Source organism: Nelusetta ayraudi, unplaced genomic scaffold (genome assembly GCF_046127955.1).
Source record: "Nelusetta ayraudi isolate G7.1 ecotype Tasmania unplaced genomic scaffold, CSIRO-AGI_Nayr_v1 ptg000228l, whole genome shotgun sequence".
Lineage (NCBI taxonomy): Eukaryota > Metazoa > Chordata > Actinopteri > Tetraodontiformes > Monacanthidae > Nelusetta > Nelusetta ayraudi.
The window spans coordinates 15,833-30,783 of NW_027466277.1; the positions used below are offsets into that span (position 1 = coordinate 15,833).

The 14,951-nt window shown below is 40.5% G+C and overlaps 1 protein-coding gene across 4 annotated transcripts; it reads right to left on the reverse strand.

Annotated features, from left to right (window-relative positions):
- Positions 1 to 752: 752 nt before the first annotated feature.
- Positions 753 to 12,690, reverse strand: LOC142882000 (carbonic anhydrase 12-like). Of its 4 annotated transcripts, XM_076016435.1 has the most exons (11): positions 12,366 to 12,674; positions 12,189 to 12,209; positions 9,885 to 10,064; positions 8,354 to 8,493; positions 6,245 to 6,340; positions 6,093 to 6,156; positions 5,848 to 6,005; positions 5,622 to 5,748; positions 3,654 to 3,677; positions 3,158 to 3,242; positions 753 to 2,054 (listed from the first exon to the last, which is right to left on the reverse strand). In XM_076016435.1, exons 1-11 carry the CDS (start codon positions 12,430 to 12,432, stop codon positions 1,979 to 1,981), a joined length of 1,038 nt encoding a protein of 345 aa, XP_075872550.1. In that variant the 5' UTR covers positions 12,433 to 12,674; the 3' UTR covers positions 753 to 1,978. The 4 variants fall into 4 exon arrangements, with proteins under 4 accessions (XP_075872550.1, XP_075872551.1, XP_075872549.1 ...); XM_076016436.1 differs by lacking the exons at positions 3,158 to 3,242; positions 3,654 to 3,677 and having other exon boundaries at positions 12,366 to 12,578; XM_076016434.1 differs by lacking the exons at positions 753 to 2,054; positions 3,158 to 3,242; positions 3,654 to 3,677 and adding an exon at positions 3,684 to 5,006 and having other exon boundaries at positions 12,366 to 12,690.
- Positions 12,691 to 14,951: the final 2,261 nt, after the last annotated feature.

The following is a 14,951-nucleotide window of genomic DNA, read 5'->3' on the forward strand; positions in this document are numbered from 1 at the left end:
GCATCGCGCATCAGTTCCGGCCGGCCACCGTACTTGAGACTGTTGCAAGCGTATATCCATTCATTCATTCATTCATTAATTTTCCATACCCGCTTAGTCCCGAGCTCAGGGTCACGGGGGTCTGCTGGAGCCTATCCCAGCTGTCTTAGGGCGAAGGCAGGGGACACCCTGGACAAGTCGCCAGTTCATCGCAGGGCAGCGTATATCCAACCCAACAAAAAAAAAGAAGAAGAAGATAAATTAATGTGACGAGTATCCAGTAGATGGGAGTGTTGTCTGACTTCTGTTGTCATCAAACTCAAAGACGTTAACCTGTTTTCAGATAATGAGAACTACAATAACTAATAATGTGAACATTTTGCCGTTAAAAGAGATTTCCTTTCCTTTTTTTTTTTTTTTTTTTTTTAATATGGTCAGAATAAATTACAATTGATCCCTGCTTGGGTGACATGTTGGCACAGTGGTTAACGCTGCTGCCTCAAAAGAAGGTCGTGGGTTTGATTCCGGGCCTGGGACCTTTCTTAGTGGAGTGTGGAACATGTTCTCCCCATGTCTGCATGAGTTCTCTCCAGCTTCCTCCCACAGTCTAAAAACATATATCATGTAAGGTGAATTGGAAACTCTAAATTGTCTGTAGATGTGTATGTAAATGCAAATGGTTGTTTGTCTCAATGTGGCCCTGCGATGAACTGGTGACTGGATGGATGGATGATTCCTGCTCTAAGGTAATAAAAACAACAGTAAAACAGTACTTAGAAACAATATGTTTACTCTTATTATTGCACTTATTCACACATAAACACATGGTAACCGCATGAAATCACATTTACACACATTTAAACATTCACATTTACAATAAGATCATAACAATGTGATGTGAACATAAGAGTAATGAAACCTACAGTAGGAGATTGACTGATTATCATATATTTCGTCAGCATATATGCCATGAGACCATTGTGGAGCAGGTGAACCTGTGCAACCCTCCTGTATTTCTTAACTTTCATCTTACAGTGGCCTCCTTTTTCATCACACACATGCAAATATTGTACTGCACTCTAACCGTATACTCAGTGATATCTAAAATAAACCAAAATAAATGTAAGTATTGTTCACATTTAAAAAAAAGAAAAAAAAGAAAAAGAAAAGACAATGCAGTGGCTGAGTAGAAAACCCTCGGACAAAAACGGTGACTCTCCAGCAGTCCTGAAGTTATGTGCGCAGGCAAACACAGGGCAAACTGAGGGGCTCTCTGGAGTACTGGGCAGTTAGTCATGTGACCAGAATGGGGGAAAGGAGTGAGGGGTCGTCCCACGTGCATTCACAAAATACAAAGGCTTTTTTTTCTCTCTGAATTATTCACAGGGGAGGAACTGTGTGATTTTGTCTTTGCACAAGAGCCAAGTGCCCTTTTATTATAAAATCCATAAAGCGACTCTAACTACAGGCTTGGCGAAATGTGGTGTCGCCCCTCCCTCTCAGGCCACACCACCATCAAGGATGTCTGTCCAGTCCTATACTCCTATTGTTTGCACTGTGGTAGAACTTTCCACTCTGCCAGTAAAGGAATGGGCACTGTGATTTTACTTGACCTGAGAATACCACCGGTCGAGCTCAAGCCTTGGCAGTTGTTGCCTGGAAGCTTCTGTGAAGTACTTCACAAAAGTCACCGCACCACGTCGGATAAATGAAGGGGGATCAAAAAACTTCTCCAGCTCAGAGTGAGATCTCAGCTGTTCAGCATGTACAGTACATCCGATGCGTCTAGAATGTCTAGACTGTGGCCTGGGGGAGAGAACAGGACAGAATGCCGCCTGAAAACCCGCAGCTCCATCCAAATATTATAATGTCATCTACTCAAGCCTTTTAGATGTCTAAAACAATTTCACAAATACAGATTGAGGGACGAGAAGGGACAAGAGTCTAATGGTCTCATTGCAACTCGGTGCTCTTTTGAAGTAAGGTCCAGAGCGATGAGTCATACGGTGGAGCCGTATTCGTCTCTGTCACCAATGCTGTATCCAGCTTTATCTTTGTTGTGTTGTTCAGTGGCTCTATAAAAAAAAGAAAGTCAGAATGAATTTTGACACATCACCATTTAATCTTCTGAACATATTTATGTTTTATTTAAATATAACACCAAGTTTACCACAAGTTTCACAATATGTGGGCAAAACATGGGATTACGCTTTTTAGCTGTACCTTTGAATTTCTTTTTATTACTTTGACATTTTTTCACGATTGGGGATGCATTACCTTTCCACTTGCAGCTGACCTCTTTATAACTAGAAACGGAAAAGGGTATTTGTTGTTGTCTGCGGTTCCTCCTTATTCTCCTTTGGACTGTTTCCTTCATGGGTGGCCAATGCCAATCATCTGCCTCCATCTAACCCTCTTCTCTGCATCATCTTCTACACTAAATTACTCTATGTCTTCTTTCACCACATCCATACATCCTCTAGCCTGTCAGTTCCAACTTCAGTAGTCTTCTACGGACACATGCACAATCTCTCTCCACTCTTCATATCCCAACTATCTTGCTTGCGATTTTAAATATCTTTCATTCTCTGTCTGGCGACTTTGGGTGACCCGAAAAGCGCCATAACAGTAATAGTAATTATTATTGTTATTTAGTTGCTGTGGCTTTGTCTACCAACATGAAATGCTCCCTTGAACAGTGTTCCACCTTTCTAGATTTATCTTCAGCTTGTTCCTTGCTCTTGCAACAGATCATAATGTCATCTGCAAACATCATATTCCATGAAAATTCCTGTACACCGACATCTGTCAACCTCTCCATCATCATAGCAAACAAGAAGGTGCAAAGAGGTGATCACTAATGTAATCCCACCTCCACCTTGAACTCCTCTCACCTACAGCACACCGTAACCAAATTACATAGAACAAATGAAAAAAGTAGAAGTGAAGATTGGACAACAAGAACTGATTGTTCTTCTAGTCGCAACTAATTTAAAGATATTTGAGCCCTCGTTGTTGTTGGGTTTTTTTTTCATGTATACGACCCTTTTGAAATTAACTAATCATTTGTTGATGTTGAGTTTGACTAATATCACATTGAACACATATTATCTAACAAGCATACGTTCAACAAGCATAATTGTTGAATGTCATTCATGGTTGTTTCCCTCTTGCTTACCTTGTCTGCCTTAATAGACAGCAAATTAAAGAGATAATAAGAACAAGTCCCAAAGCAGAACCCACCAGAATGGGAATCAACAAACCTGCAGAGCATGAAGCAACAGAAGCAGAAAGGAGTGAGCAACGATTTGAGTTGTATCTTCAGTGTTTGCTTTTATTTGGGCTATGAAGATGAGTGTGTATTTCCATTACTTACAAAAGTTAGTTTAGTTTAGTTTAGTTTTATGTACATTTTGGGGTCAGTTTGGGTCACATGTTTGTCAAATAAAAAAATGCAATGTAATGATTTAATTATTGCTGTATTTAATATTTTGTTAAAAAGGCTTTGATTATGAAATGTTGAAAAAGGAAAAATGTTAGTTTTTACAACAATGTTGCTTTTCATTTTTTTAAATTGAAACCTAGCATTTCATGGCCAACAAAGTAACGATGCCTTGATGTTGCTAATGAAGACATATAGAACACAACAAGGAAAAATACGAAAAGCAACATACCAGAGTTTATCCAAGAAAGGTCAGCTGAGATACAAAAGAAAGAAAATAGAAGAAGAGAAAGAAAGAAAGAAAGAGCACGGATAAAATGAAAGTTGTACAGAAACAGACACCAATGGTTTGGCGCCATGCAGGGATGAAACAGCTGAACACGTAGAGAGCAAAGTGACAGGAAAGGTTAAGAAAAACAATTTTCAAACCTTAATGACCAAGATTGAACTTGAACAAGATCTGTCAAGCAAACTTGAGCAGCCCAAAATTCAGGGGCCGACTTCCCTATCATGTCAGTTGCAAATATGAAATGGATGGGTCTTGAGTTTGGCATCTTTGTTTGATGAAAAAAGCGTTTATTGAAAATAGTTTCATATGTACAGTAGCTGCGCCATGACTTATTGCAAAAAGCATTTGGAACATTGAATATAAATGGTAAGAAATTACAGAAATTTTTGTAGACACTTGGTAGCTGTTGAGTGAAATTGCATGAGTTTATATTTTATTTCGTATTTCTACTTCATTAACTTATAATATTTTCCCTTTTTAAATAAAATATTAGTGCATACGCATGAAAATAGCTTTAAATAGTTTTAAAATAAATACATTTGCGAGAGAGCTGCTGGTCAAGAATATCCAGGGAGTTGCCTTGCCTTGTGGGACGGACGACTGGCATCCTTTATAGAGAGTGACTTAACTTTTGTAGTCTAGAACTACGGCAGGAATCCCACTAGTCTTCCCACTCCATTGGCAAAAGCCAAGGATGTGGATAACCCCGGCTGTGTGGTTTCTTGGGAACAAAATTTGGGGAAAGACCGCCATTTTTTCTCTCCGGCACAACTGGCTTGACAGCTGTGGGAGACTTCCTCTGCTTGGTCAAGGCTCTTGTCAGAGAGCGATCCAGCTCCAACATTTCGTCTGTTGGCGGCCGTGCCTGAAGAATGTGCCTGATGGTGGGGAGCGCTAGGTCTGACTTACAGTCCATGTAACTCCTGAGGTTGAGTTCAGGGAAAACAGCATCTCTGAGAGACTGAATCAACTGGGCCTCAGCGTGGGACTGCATGAGCTGATGATGAACCTTCTGCTCTATCGAGACGTAACACAGGGCACCAGTAGCCAGCCCTGACTTCGCCAAAGAGTTGTTGGCCTGGTTCTTCTTCAAGGTGGTTTTATTGTACGTGAGATGTTTAGACTTGTTTCTGACGTTTTTCTTCTTGCCGGTATGGAGGTTCTCTTTGCCACCAGGTAGGAGCTGATATAGTCTCTCATCAGCCAAGTCGGCCAGGTCTCCGACCAGCAGCTGCTGGACTATTTGCTTCCTGGTCTGTGGAGATGTGACTGTGGGAATACCCAGCAGCCCTCTGCCTGCTTCAGACACACAGCCAATCACAGCTCGTTAAGCAATCCCAGCTCATTCCCTGACCCAGGCGGAGTACGAGCCTTCACAGCAAGCATGCAACAGCTCTTCCTGTCGTGATAAACCAAAAGCGCAAGCGATCGGTGTTGTAAATAGAAGCGACTTCAAAGGTGCCAGGTCACGACACGTGCAATTAAAGAAGCACAGTAGTAGGGAAGCTTTGAAAATGAGGAAAACATGCACATTCATACCACTTGAGGACAATATCTCGGACGACGTGGTAAACATCTCGACCACATAAAAGCCAGTCTTTAAAGACATATAATATATAAGTGCTGCAGGCAAGTTTAGGTTGACAATGAAGATGCTGTCAAGTCTTACACACTGACCTACATCACCAAACAAGCTCATCAAAAAACAATCGATGGACAACAATTTAAGACATCAACAAGCAAGTCCAACTGCAAGAAGGCGACGCAATAAAAAGTGAGGGAGCTTCATGCTGTGCCAAGATAGAAATGCACATGCAATGTTGAAACCTGGGTTGCGGAGGCCAATCTGTGCATGCGATCTTACACACATGACTTACACTAAAGCAGCCTTGGTCCGAAGACTGTACTTACCCGACTTAAAGGATGCCAGTACGACTCGGTCGTCTGCGGGCTGCGGCTTCCTGAAGTTGTCCACAAGAGGTACTGCGGAAAACTCCTGAACCTCAGTGGCATAAAGGGTTGTTGCCAGAGATAGGTACTATCAACAAACAACAAAACAAAAAGCATGATAGCGTGAGAGCAGCCCAAAATGAGTCTGATTATGAAACGGCTGCAGGATCGCATCCTGTCAAGGCACCTGTTTGCGTGATATTGTGACGGGACTCCTGAAGAGCGTCCAAAGAACGCTGGGATAGCATGGAGGCGTTGTCAGCGACCCGTCGTAGCGGTAATATTCGTCCAAACGACTGGGGAGCAGCGCTCTTATGTTGAAACCGGGAATCTGCACTTTTTGATCTGAGTCAGGACAAAATAAGGTCAAAGTCGTTTATGATCTAGTGGTAGTAGTTTATGTCTGAAAAACAAGTACCACGTGAAACTTACCTCTGTACTTAATGTTGTTAAGGAACTTCAGGATATGCTCAAAGGCTGGATTGAACTCTCCAATCTATATGACAATTGCAATTAGATTCTGCTGCTGCTGCTGCTACTTTCAGGAAACTCACAGTCACTGTGACTAGTGTCCAATGCCTCACCTCAATTAACACACCCAGCACTGCAAGACCGTCGGATTTGTCCACAGCCTTGGACAAACTGTAATACATGTCCGCGTTGTAATGCACAACGTGCAGCTGTGAGAGACGAAGAAAAATGTGACAGGAAATAAATCAAGATCCTCACGAGACAACAAAACAAGAATGACATAGAGTTGTGTGGAGAACAGATGGAACACAATGTTTCATAGCCAGGACAAAAAACAACGGCGGCCAGGCATGCAGAGTGGTTTTTCGGCAAACTGTTGAACTCTCTTCATTTTGTTTTCTTTTCTGTTGTCCTCGTCAGGGGTCACCCTGACAAATCATATGCTTGCCTCTAACCTAATCCTCTTCTTAACTTGAATTTGAAATAATTCATAGACATGATTATGAGACACGGCTATCACTGGAATCCCTGGAATTTATATTGGGCCTGACGTCATTCGTTGGAACAATAACATCATTTTGAGAAAAAAATCTTGTGGCGGTCATCTTGACATTTGACCTTTGAACATAAACAGTTTTTGTAGATGCCAAATGAATTGGAGACAGAATATCCACAGAAATTGATATGACAAAAAAAAATGTAATGAAAAGAAAGGTTCTAAAGTCACTGCAGGGATATAATAAAACCATAATTTATAAGTGTTAATTAACTAATAATAAAACCATATGTAAAGTAGGACTGTTGGGATGTTAATGGCCAGTGGACTTAGTTGTTGTGATTTTGATAAAGTCCAATTTAAAACAGGCATACACAGTATATTTTGTGCTGTAAACATGTCTCGTGCAAGTCTGTTGTCGACATATCCTCAAACATTTTTTTTCTGGACCAACTAAGGCATCTTGGTAAGGCTATTCTTGGGAAATGTTTAATTTCAACATCATTCAACCTACTCTAAACAACATGCCTTCGTGGAACTTTGGTCGTGCAGTCTGGAAAGACTTAGGAAGCTGAACGCTCTTGACGTGTCCACTCTGAAAGCAGGGTCAAACCACAGTACCTCACATGTGGCCATGCTGCTGGTGATGCATGGTTCACAAGAAAGCACACAGGTCGTTCGCTAGCCATTACAGTTTGTGCGAACTGTAATTCACATTGTACCGAAACGTATAAACACACTCCTATTTTTGTTTATGTAATAAAGAGACTCGCACTTGAAAACATTAGTCTGTTTAACTTTGAGTACCAAAGTACAGCAGACAAACTAGTCTGTGAGAACTCCTTACAGTACGTTGAAACATTGAATAGCAGAGAGAGCTTCTCCTTCCCAGAGGTGGTTAAAAACCAGAGCATATTATGGTCTGAAACCCTAATCTCCTTAAACCTCACCAGCATATGACATACTGTCATACTGTGAATAATAAAGCTAAAATGACTGAGTGTATGCAACAGACATTTTTATATGATAGGCACAAGAATGCCTTCAAAAAAAGAACGGCCGCCTCATAATTTCAACAGCATAAACTCTAAACGCTCGAATTCTTGTATATAAGTATCTTTGCCTCTTAAAATACAAGTGCTTTATATAAGCAAAAGTTCCTACATTAAAGTTAGCCAATAAAAGGCGGGACATGCACAGCGAGACCTTTAAAACTGTCTAACAAGTGGATGGCAGCTCCCTGTTTCACGCAATGTCTGAAAATGGAGCAGTAATATGCAGATGCAGGTTTTTCTCCAATCCTCAGCAGCGCCTTGAAGCCTCTAGGGTACATCAGTGGTTCCCATTCCACTGCCAGTAAAATGCCACATGGTAAAATCATCAAGTATTTACTCAACTGTCTTATGAGAGGCATGTTGTTGGATGCCAAAAAAAAAAAATACCCAGAATACTTAACTAGCATCAACATAAGTTAAGAAATGAAAAGAAAAAAAGGGCAGCAACATTGAAGGGATGTTATTTCATACTAATACATCCCTCTTTGACTTCCCTTTCATACATTTATTGTTGATTTTTAATGGTTCTGTGCAGTTCATTTTAACTGCTGCTTTTGAACACTGACGACATTTCATGTCAAGTGTTACGTGAGTCTGAAAAGCAATTTTGCAATACACTCATTCCAGAGAATTAAAAAAAAACAAAAAACACTACTGTTAGCTGTGTTTACCTCTGCTACAGCCTGTTCACCGTCGAGTGTGTGTTCGGCGCCTGGTTTGTTGGCGGAGCCCCAGTGAAAGTGGAGTTGAGCTGCAATGTAGTGATGAGGCAGGCCGGAGATGTACATCTTTGAGGGCAGCGAGAGTTGAACTGTAGAACGGGAGAAATGAAAACCCGCCAGACGTAACAGGGCATGGTTGGAATTATTTCACTTGTCATTAGCGGGGTCAAGAATCATCCTCTTTAACTGCATGGCGGAAGTCAGTGTGGCTGCACTGTCAAAGGCGTTCACTGCAAAAGCTGCGAGGCTATCTATAATACATTACGACGGCGTGACGCAGGAGCAATTTCGACTTGTCTGTCAGCGTATGATGAATGTTTGCATGTGAAAACCCACTGTCAGCTCATTTCAGACAGGCGTGACGCGGATGATGTCACTCAACTTGTGGCATTGAGGCCTAACGGGCATGCACGCATAAGCATTTGTCTGGTGTTGGCGCTCAGTCAGTGGCCAACTGCTAAACCTGACATTGCTAGTGCCCAAACCAAACCCTCACCCGCACAGGAAAGACACTGCACACAATGTGTTTACTATGTAACTGTCTGTTAGGCTGCAGATTATTGCACTGTGCCACACCTTTTTGTCTCAATGAAACTCTTTCTCTTAAAATTATAAGTCAACAACATATTTCATTCTGTGGCACATGAACATACTTGTTTCTGCCCTGAGCATTTGAGCCCTGCGAATATCAGACATTCAACTTGTGTCTTGATGCATCGCAGACAGAGCCCAAGACATGTCTTTGCTCATACATCCACGGCTAAAGGTGGAGCTCATTCATTCTGAGAGTAGTTAAGATAATAAGAGAGTCATTACAGAAAATTGCTGCGGCTGAGTAACTACACATCATCTCTTTTTGGATGACCAAGAAATTAAGCCTCAGACTCAAGAAGAGACTCCTCTGACTAGTTCTAATGAACAGATGCACTAATGAGAGACACTTTTAGTTAAGGTCTTAATGCATCCCAAAACATTGTGAACACTTAGCCTGCTTTGCTGCCTCTGACGCAATAAGCTTTATATACAAACGTAACCTATATTCATTGTACCTGTTGTCCAGCAGGACAGGCTTTAACATATATGTTATATTTTTTTTTTTAAAGGGTGAAAACTGGTTGGGTCACCAGAAAACAGCCTATTTAGCCCTTTGTTTACAGCTTGCTACTCAAACTGATGTTTGGTTGTGCCTTTTTATTTTGAATTGTGACAAAAAGACAAGGTTTTAGTGTGACAGTAAAAAAAAAAAAAAAAAAAAAAAACAGGCTAAGAGTGTTGTTAATAACCAAGAGGTATCAGTGACGTGACATCACAAAAGGCTATTGCCAGATTTTTCAAAGTAAAACATACCAAATAAGGAGTGACTTTTCTCATTTCTGGGAGTCAAATGAAGGGATAGAGATACAAATAACTACTTAACAAAAGTGAATTCTGAATAATATGACCTTTAATTGTTCTCATTAACATGATGACATATACTTACCAGAATGTCCATTATTTCCAAGGGTGAGCTGCTCACTGGGCGACAGATTGTAGTTGTGAACTTCAATTGGACGTAAGGTTGGGTCAAACTTCAGTAGATCCGAGTTGATGTCTATTGGAGACTGGAACGCTCCACCACAGTATGGATAATGTTCATACCAGTGGTCCTGTCCGTTCATACCTGCAACATTAATGGAAATTAGAATCGATTCAACCCACTCTAACTTGTATTTATTTATTTATTTATTGCTGTGCAGTGATCCTTCATATTCACTGTTACATCTTAAGGGAGACGTTGCATGACAGCATTTTATATTTTTAGTTCTTTCACTTGTTAAAAGTCAACCGCAGTCTTGTTAAAAAAGAGAGAATTCCCAAAGGATGACCCTAACTTAGCCAGACATGCTAAATATGCCGTGCTATTGCAATCAAAGTGCTATTATCTGGGCACAGTCCCATGTTCTTCTGCTCCTTCCCTTCTCCGAAGCAGGCGGAGTGTTCGTTGCTGGAAAGTCAATGAGAATGTTGTCTTTTTTTAAAATGAGAGGTTCTCCACAAAGCTCAGGACACTGAAAATGGCTGCATTCGCAGTTCCAATCGTGCTATTTACAAAGCGACCGCAGCTGCACGATTGTGTCTCAATGACATGTCTGCAAAGGCAATGAGGCAAACTGCCTTTAGGAATAATGCAAGGCAAAAAAATGAAAGAACGGTCACGTCAACGGAGGCAAAAGGGGGTGAAAACAGGATGCTCTTAATTTCTTGCTTCTGTACACTAAATGAATAAACTCAGATCAACCTCTCAGCATGCCTTGGCAGGACAGCAAGTGCCATGACAGCCTCTCAGCAACGGGCATACAAAGTGAGCAATATAATTGAATTCAATCAAAAAAATAAAAAAAATAAATGAAAACTTTTCATTGGATGCCAGATGATTGCATATGAATGACCCAGCCTCAAACACAACTGTCATTCTCCAGACCAATGTGGACTGACTCTAAGAGACGTGCCAGAAGTTGTCCATTAAGGTTGTGAAATGCGTGGAGAGTTGTTTGGGCCAGAACTTAGAGGTCAAACCAGGGCAAATAAGCTCATTGCAGAAATAGTTACAACGATGACTGCAATAATTCTGTGTTTACTTAATTTGCTCCTTTAATTAGACCTAGCCTGCCCTTTAAATAATGGTTTGCAGCAGGCTTTGGTAGCCCTTAAACAGACTTTGCCATACAATCCATGACTCAGTGGGTTTTTTTTTTGTAATATCCAAATGTTAAGCAGATATTAAATAAGATTTATGGGATGGTTTCAGTCATGTAAACACCACTGGGTTGATTTGTCTTTGTGAGCTAGCCTCACTGTGGGAAAGCAACAACATTTATTTCATTTCTGCCCCATGTTACAGTTGGCCATTTCTGTCCTCAGCCAGAGGGTGGAGTGCTGAGGTGAAGATAAATGGTATGAGTCAGGTTCAGCTGAGAGTGCAACTGGCCATTGAAACTACTGACTACAATATCGAGGCCTCTGCAGAGTTTGACTGCAATTGATAATAAAAGAAAAGATCTGAGATTTTAGTTTTTCCACTACATCTCATCTTTGTTGTCATGTCAAACCTTTAAATGATGGCTACTTCTAATATTTTATGTTATCATAGTTTTAAAATGTTCTAATTATAATGTAATTTATTCAAGGTACTAATAGGTGAATGTGTTATTTTTTTGTAGTGCTAAAGTGTTATATTAAAATATAGGGGTGATTTATTATTATTTTATTATATAACTACAATTATAAAATAACATTTAATTTAATATAATTTCTCATATGTTTTTGTTGGTGATTTTTTTTTCTGTTACATTTAATCAAATGACTTTGTTTTGTGTGGCCTTTCTTACCTTCACATTCTATTTCACATTTAGTTCCAGAATGCAACAGATCTTAAGAAGCAGTGGCACCAAGACAAGAGGTCATGCTCTGAGCACAGTTTATGTAAGAGATAGTCAGTGACTTTTCAAAGAGTCACTAGCCGCACTCCTTAAGGCATGAGACAAAGGCAGTCAGCAAAAAAGTGCAGAGACTGTAACTTTTTTTTTTTTTTTTTTTTTTTTTTTTTTTTTAAATTACATTAATTCAATATGATAGGGCGTTAGTTTGGAGGTCAAATGACATTAACATTAAATGCTAAACCATTTCAAGACCATCCATCAAATCTAGAGTCTGTTAACTATGCTGCCTTATGCAAATGCAATAAACATTGTCCTTGGATGTGAAGATATCTACCACCCGTCAGGATAAACACAGAAAGACTCACCGTTGTATGTCCATTTAGCACCTGGAACAGCATAAAGGAAATGTCACTTTTAAGCCACTGACACCGGAAATAGCATCGTTTCAAAACTTTACATGTTTACCTCTCCAAAAACAACTATTAGAACATTTCTGGTCAGAATGACTACTGTCTCCCTGTACGTGACAGACGGGCTCCTACCATGCAGTGCGGTGAGGAAGGTCAGCTGCAGCAGCGTGATTGGCGCAAGACTCAGTGCGGCACGCATCTCGGTCTCCTCGGGGATCTTGCGGGCAAAGCAGCTGGAGCATTGAAGCACCAGAGTGGCTGCCTTTTCAGCCCGGCTTTTATATGCATGTTGTCAGGTTCATCGTGGCTCACACTGACGTCAGAACAGCAACGACCAAAGGGGAAGGCAAGGAGAGAGAGAGAGAGAGAGAGAAAAAAAAAAAAACATTCTCCGTCTGGTCAACAGCGGGTGACATCTCAACTGCGGCGACCGCATCCACGCCAAGCCACTCATTTCGAAGCTCCACACGACGCTTAGTGAGCGGGAAAATGTTGTTGTTGTTGTTGTGTGACGCCGGAAGCCGACAATGGGCTGATGGTGTGACCGAGTTTCAACAAGTCCTCTGTGTGAAGACTCCCCCCCGCCCCCCGGACAGCGCTACGTGTTCAGACGGGTGTCACCTGTCAGCAAGTTGTTTGCCCAATTGATGCCGAGCAATCGCTAAGACTTTGTAGGACTGTAAACGAACAAATAAAACTATACGTACTTACAATGAGTCAGCATGCAGTGGCGTGGTTAGAAATATTTATTATGGGGGGGAGGAGGGCACAGGGTGAGATCATTACTCACATAGGAGTGGCACTAAGCAGATACCTGGATTCGTATTATTCCAAATGTTACTGTAGCTGTTGGTGTTTATTGAACATTTTCACTGTGACCTCATAACAGTCGGCCTGTCACCATTGAATTAGTGGAGAGTTTGGTTTGTTTGGTTTTTTTTGGTTTTTTTTTTTAAACCAAAGTTGATATTGATAATAAACCCTTATATTATACATGTTCTATACTCACTTAAGGTCAGGGTGAAATTACATTTCTATCTTTGAGTGTCTTGTTTCCCTACGAACAAAATCCATCCAGCCAATCATGAATTCATAATAATTGTGGAAAAAAGAAAAGATACTGTGCTTCAATGCTTCAATCAACAAAGATGTGACTAGAGATGCTGTAGTGTGGAGGTGGGTGGGTTTTTTTTTTTTCTGAAATTGCACTCCCCACCCCAAAGCCACCACTGGCCACCACATAGCTCCTGATTACAGCATTGTCCTTAAATGCACATTGACATTCACGTACATTCATATATCAACTGAATCTGGGTTTGCTAAATAGTTATTGTCATCAGCCAGGTTACTCTAAATCAGTCATCTGTGTTACAGCTACTGACACCTTACTGATACCTTTCTCAGGTCAAGTCACATGACCCCTTAAAAGTCATTTTAAGGAGTGCTTGTATATTGCCTTTCAAACATTTGCAATGTACAGGACAGCATCGGTGAAAGCTAAAACCATTGTTGAGGAAGTTGTTAGCAAAGGGTGTCAATATGCTAGCTGTCTGGAGGCACAACAGCTTTTGTTTTGTTTTTTTGGTCTGTGACACTTGTAAGAGGTAAACTTGGAGGCCAGAATTAAAATAAAAAATAAAAAAAAATACAGAAACTGAAACGGGAGCTGAATGGGCAGCAGTACATTTTCTTTTGCACATATAATAGGTGCCTTTAGAGATATGATTGAAAAAATGAACACACCAAATCATAAAAAAGTTTTTTTTTTTAAATATATGCTTTTTGTTTGGCTTTCTGTAACTTTATTTGGGACAATGATAGGAATAGTCACAGTTTATTGTCAAAACTCCAACACGGTGAAAATGGATAGATGGCATTAGTGTTGCACAAAATAAAAAGGTGTAGTGAGTGTCTGCTGTGAACTCCAAAAGGGGAGGAATTTCCTTAAAATGCTATCTAATCAAGCTACTGTAAAATGTTAGTTTTCATTTAAATTGCTTCAGATAATCAGGGCTATGAGACACAAACTGTCAACATACTGCACAAAATGACAACTCATCTAAAATGTAAAAGCTGTGTTGCTGCAGGTATGATGGAGCCAAAATGTTCCCGATTGAGACTTGGGGGGTGAGGGAAATGCATTCTGGGTTTGCACTCCATGAGTGTAGATATCGACACATCCGAAAGAAAAAAGTTGCATTACATTTACAACTGAATCATAATCTGGAACTGGTTTCATAGCAAAATACCTCATTGAAACTCACAGCAGCTGTTAATCTTTAATAAACATAGTAAAAAGGGGAAGATACCGGCAGTAAACTTGGGTTTCAATCAACGAGGTCATCATTAGGGAAGTGTTGGTCCAAAGTTCAATACTGCTATATATAACAGTCTCTCCTCAGTCCGGAAAAGACGGCACAGAGACAAGCAGCAAGATGAAGCACCTGCTCTTATTGGGGATTGTTTTTTCGGCTCTTCGCTTCAGCCTTTCAGATATTCCAGGTACACCAGTTTTGTTTTGTTTTGAAATTCTTCATTTGTCGTCGAACTACAGTTGTAATCAAAGTGTCTAGCGACTATGGAATCGGCTCTCAAAATATGGTAAACTATTTGCGCATGGGCCACACAGAATACAGTGGCACTTAGTATTCTGTGTTTTTAAAAGTACCACAAATAATATTGTGACATATTACTTTTGCGTGTTGTGTGCGCCAGTGT

Coding starts and splice junctions, on each gene's coding strand:
- LOC142882000 (XM_076016433.1), bottom strand. CDS start 12,432: ATGCGTGCCGCACTGAGTCTTGCGCCAATCACGCTGCTGCAGCTGACC. Junction 6,341..8,353: donor GTGAACAGGCTGTAGCAGAG/GTAAACACAGCT, acceptor CGTCTCTCACAG/CTGCACGTTGTGCATTACAA. Junction 5,749..5,847: donor TCACAATATCACGCAAACAG/GTGCCTTGACAG, acceptor GTTTGTTGATAG/TACCTATCTCTGGCAACAAC.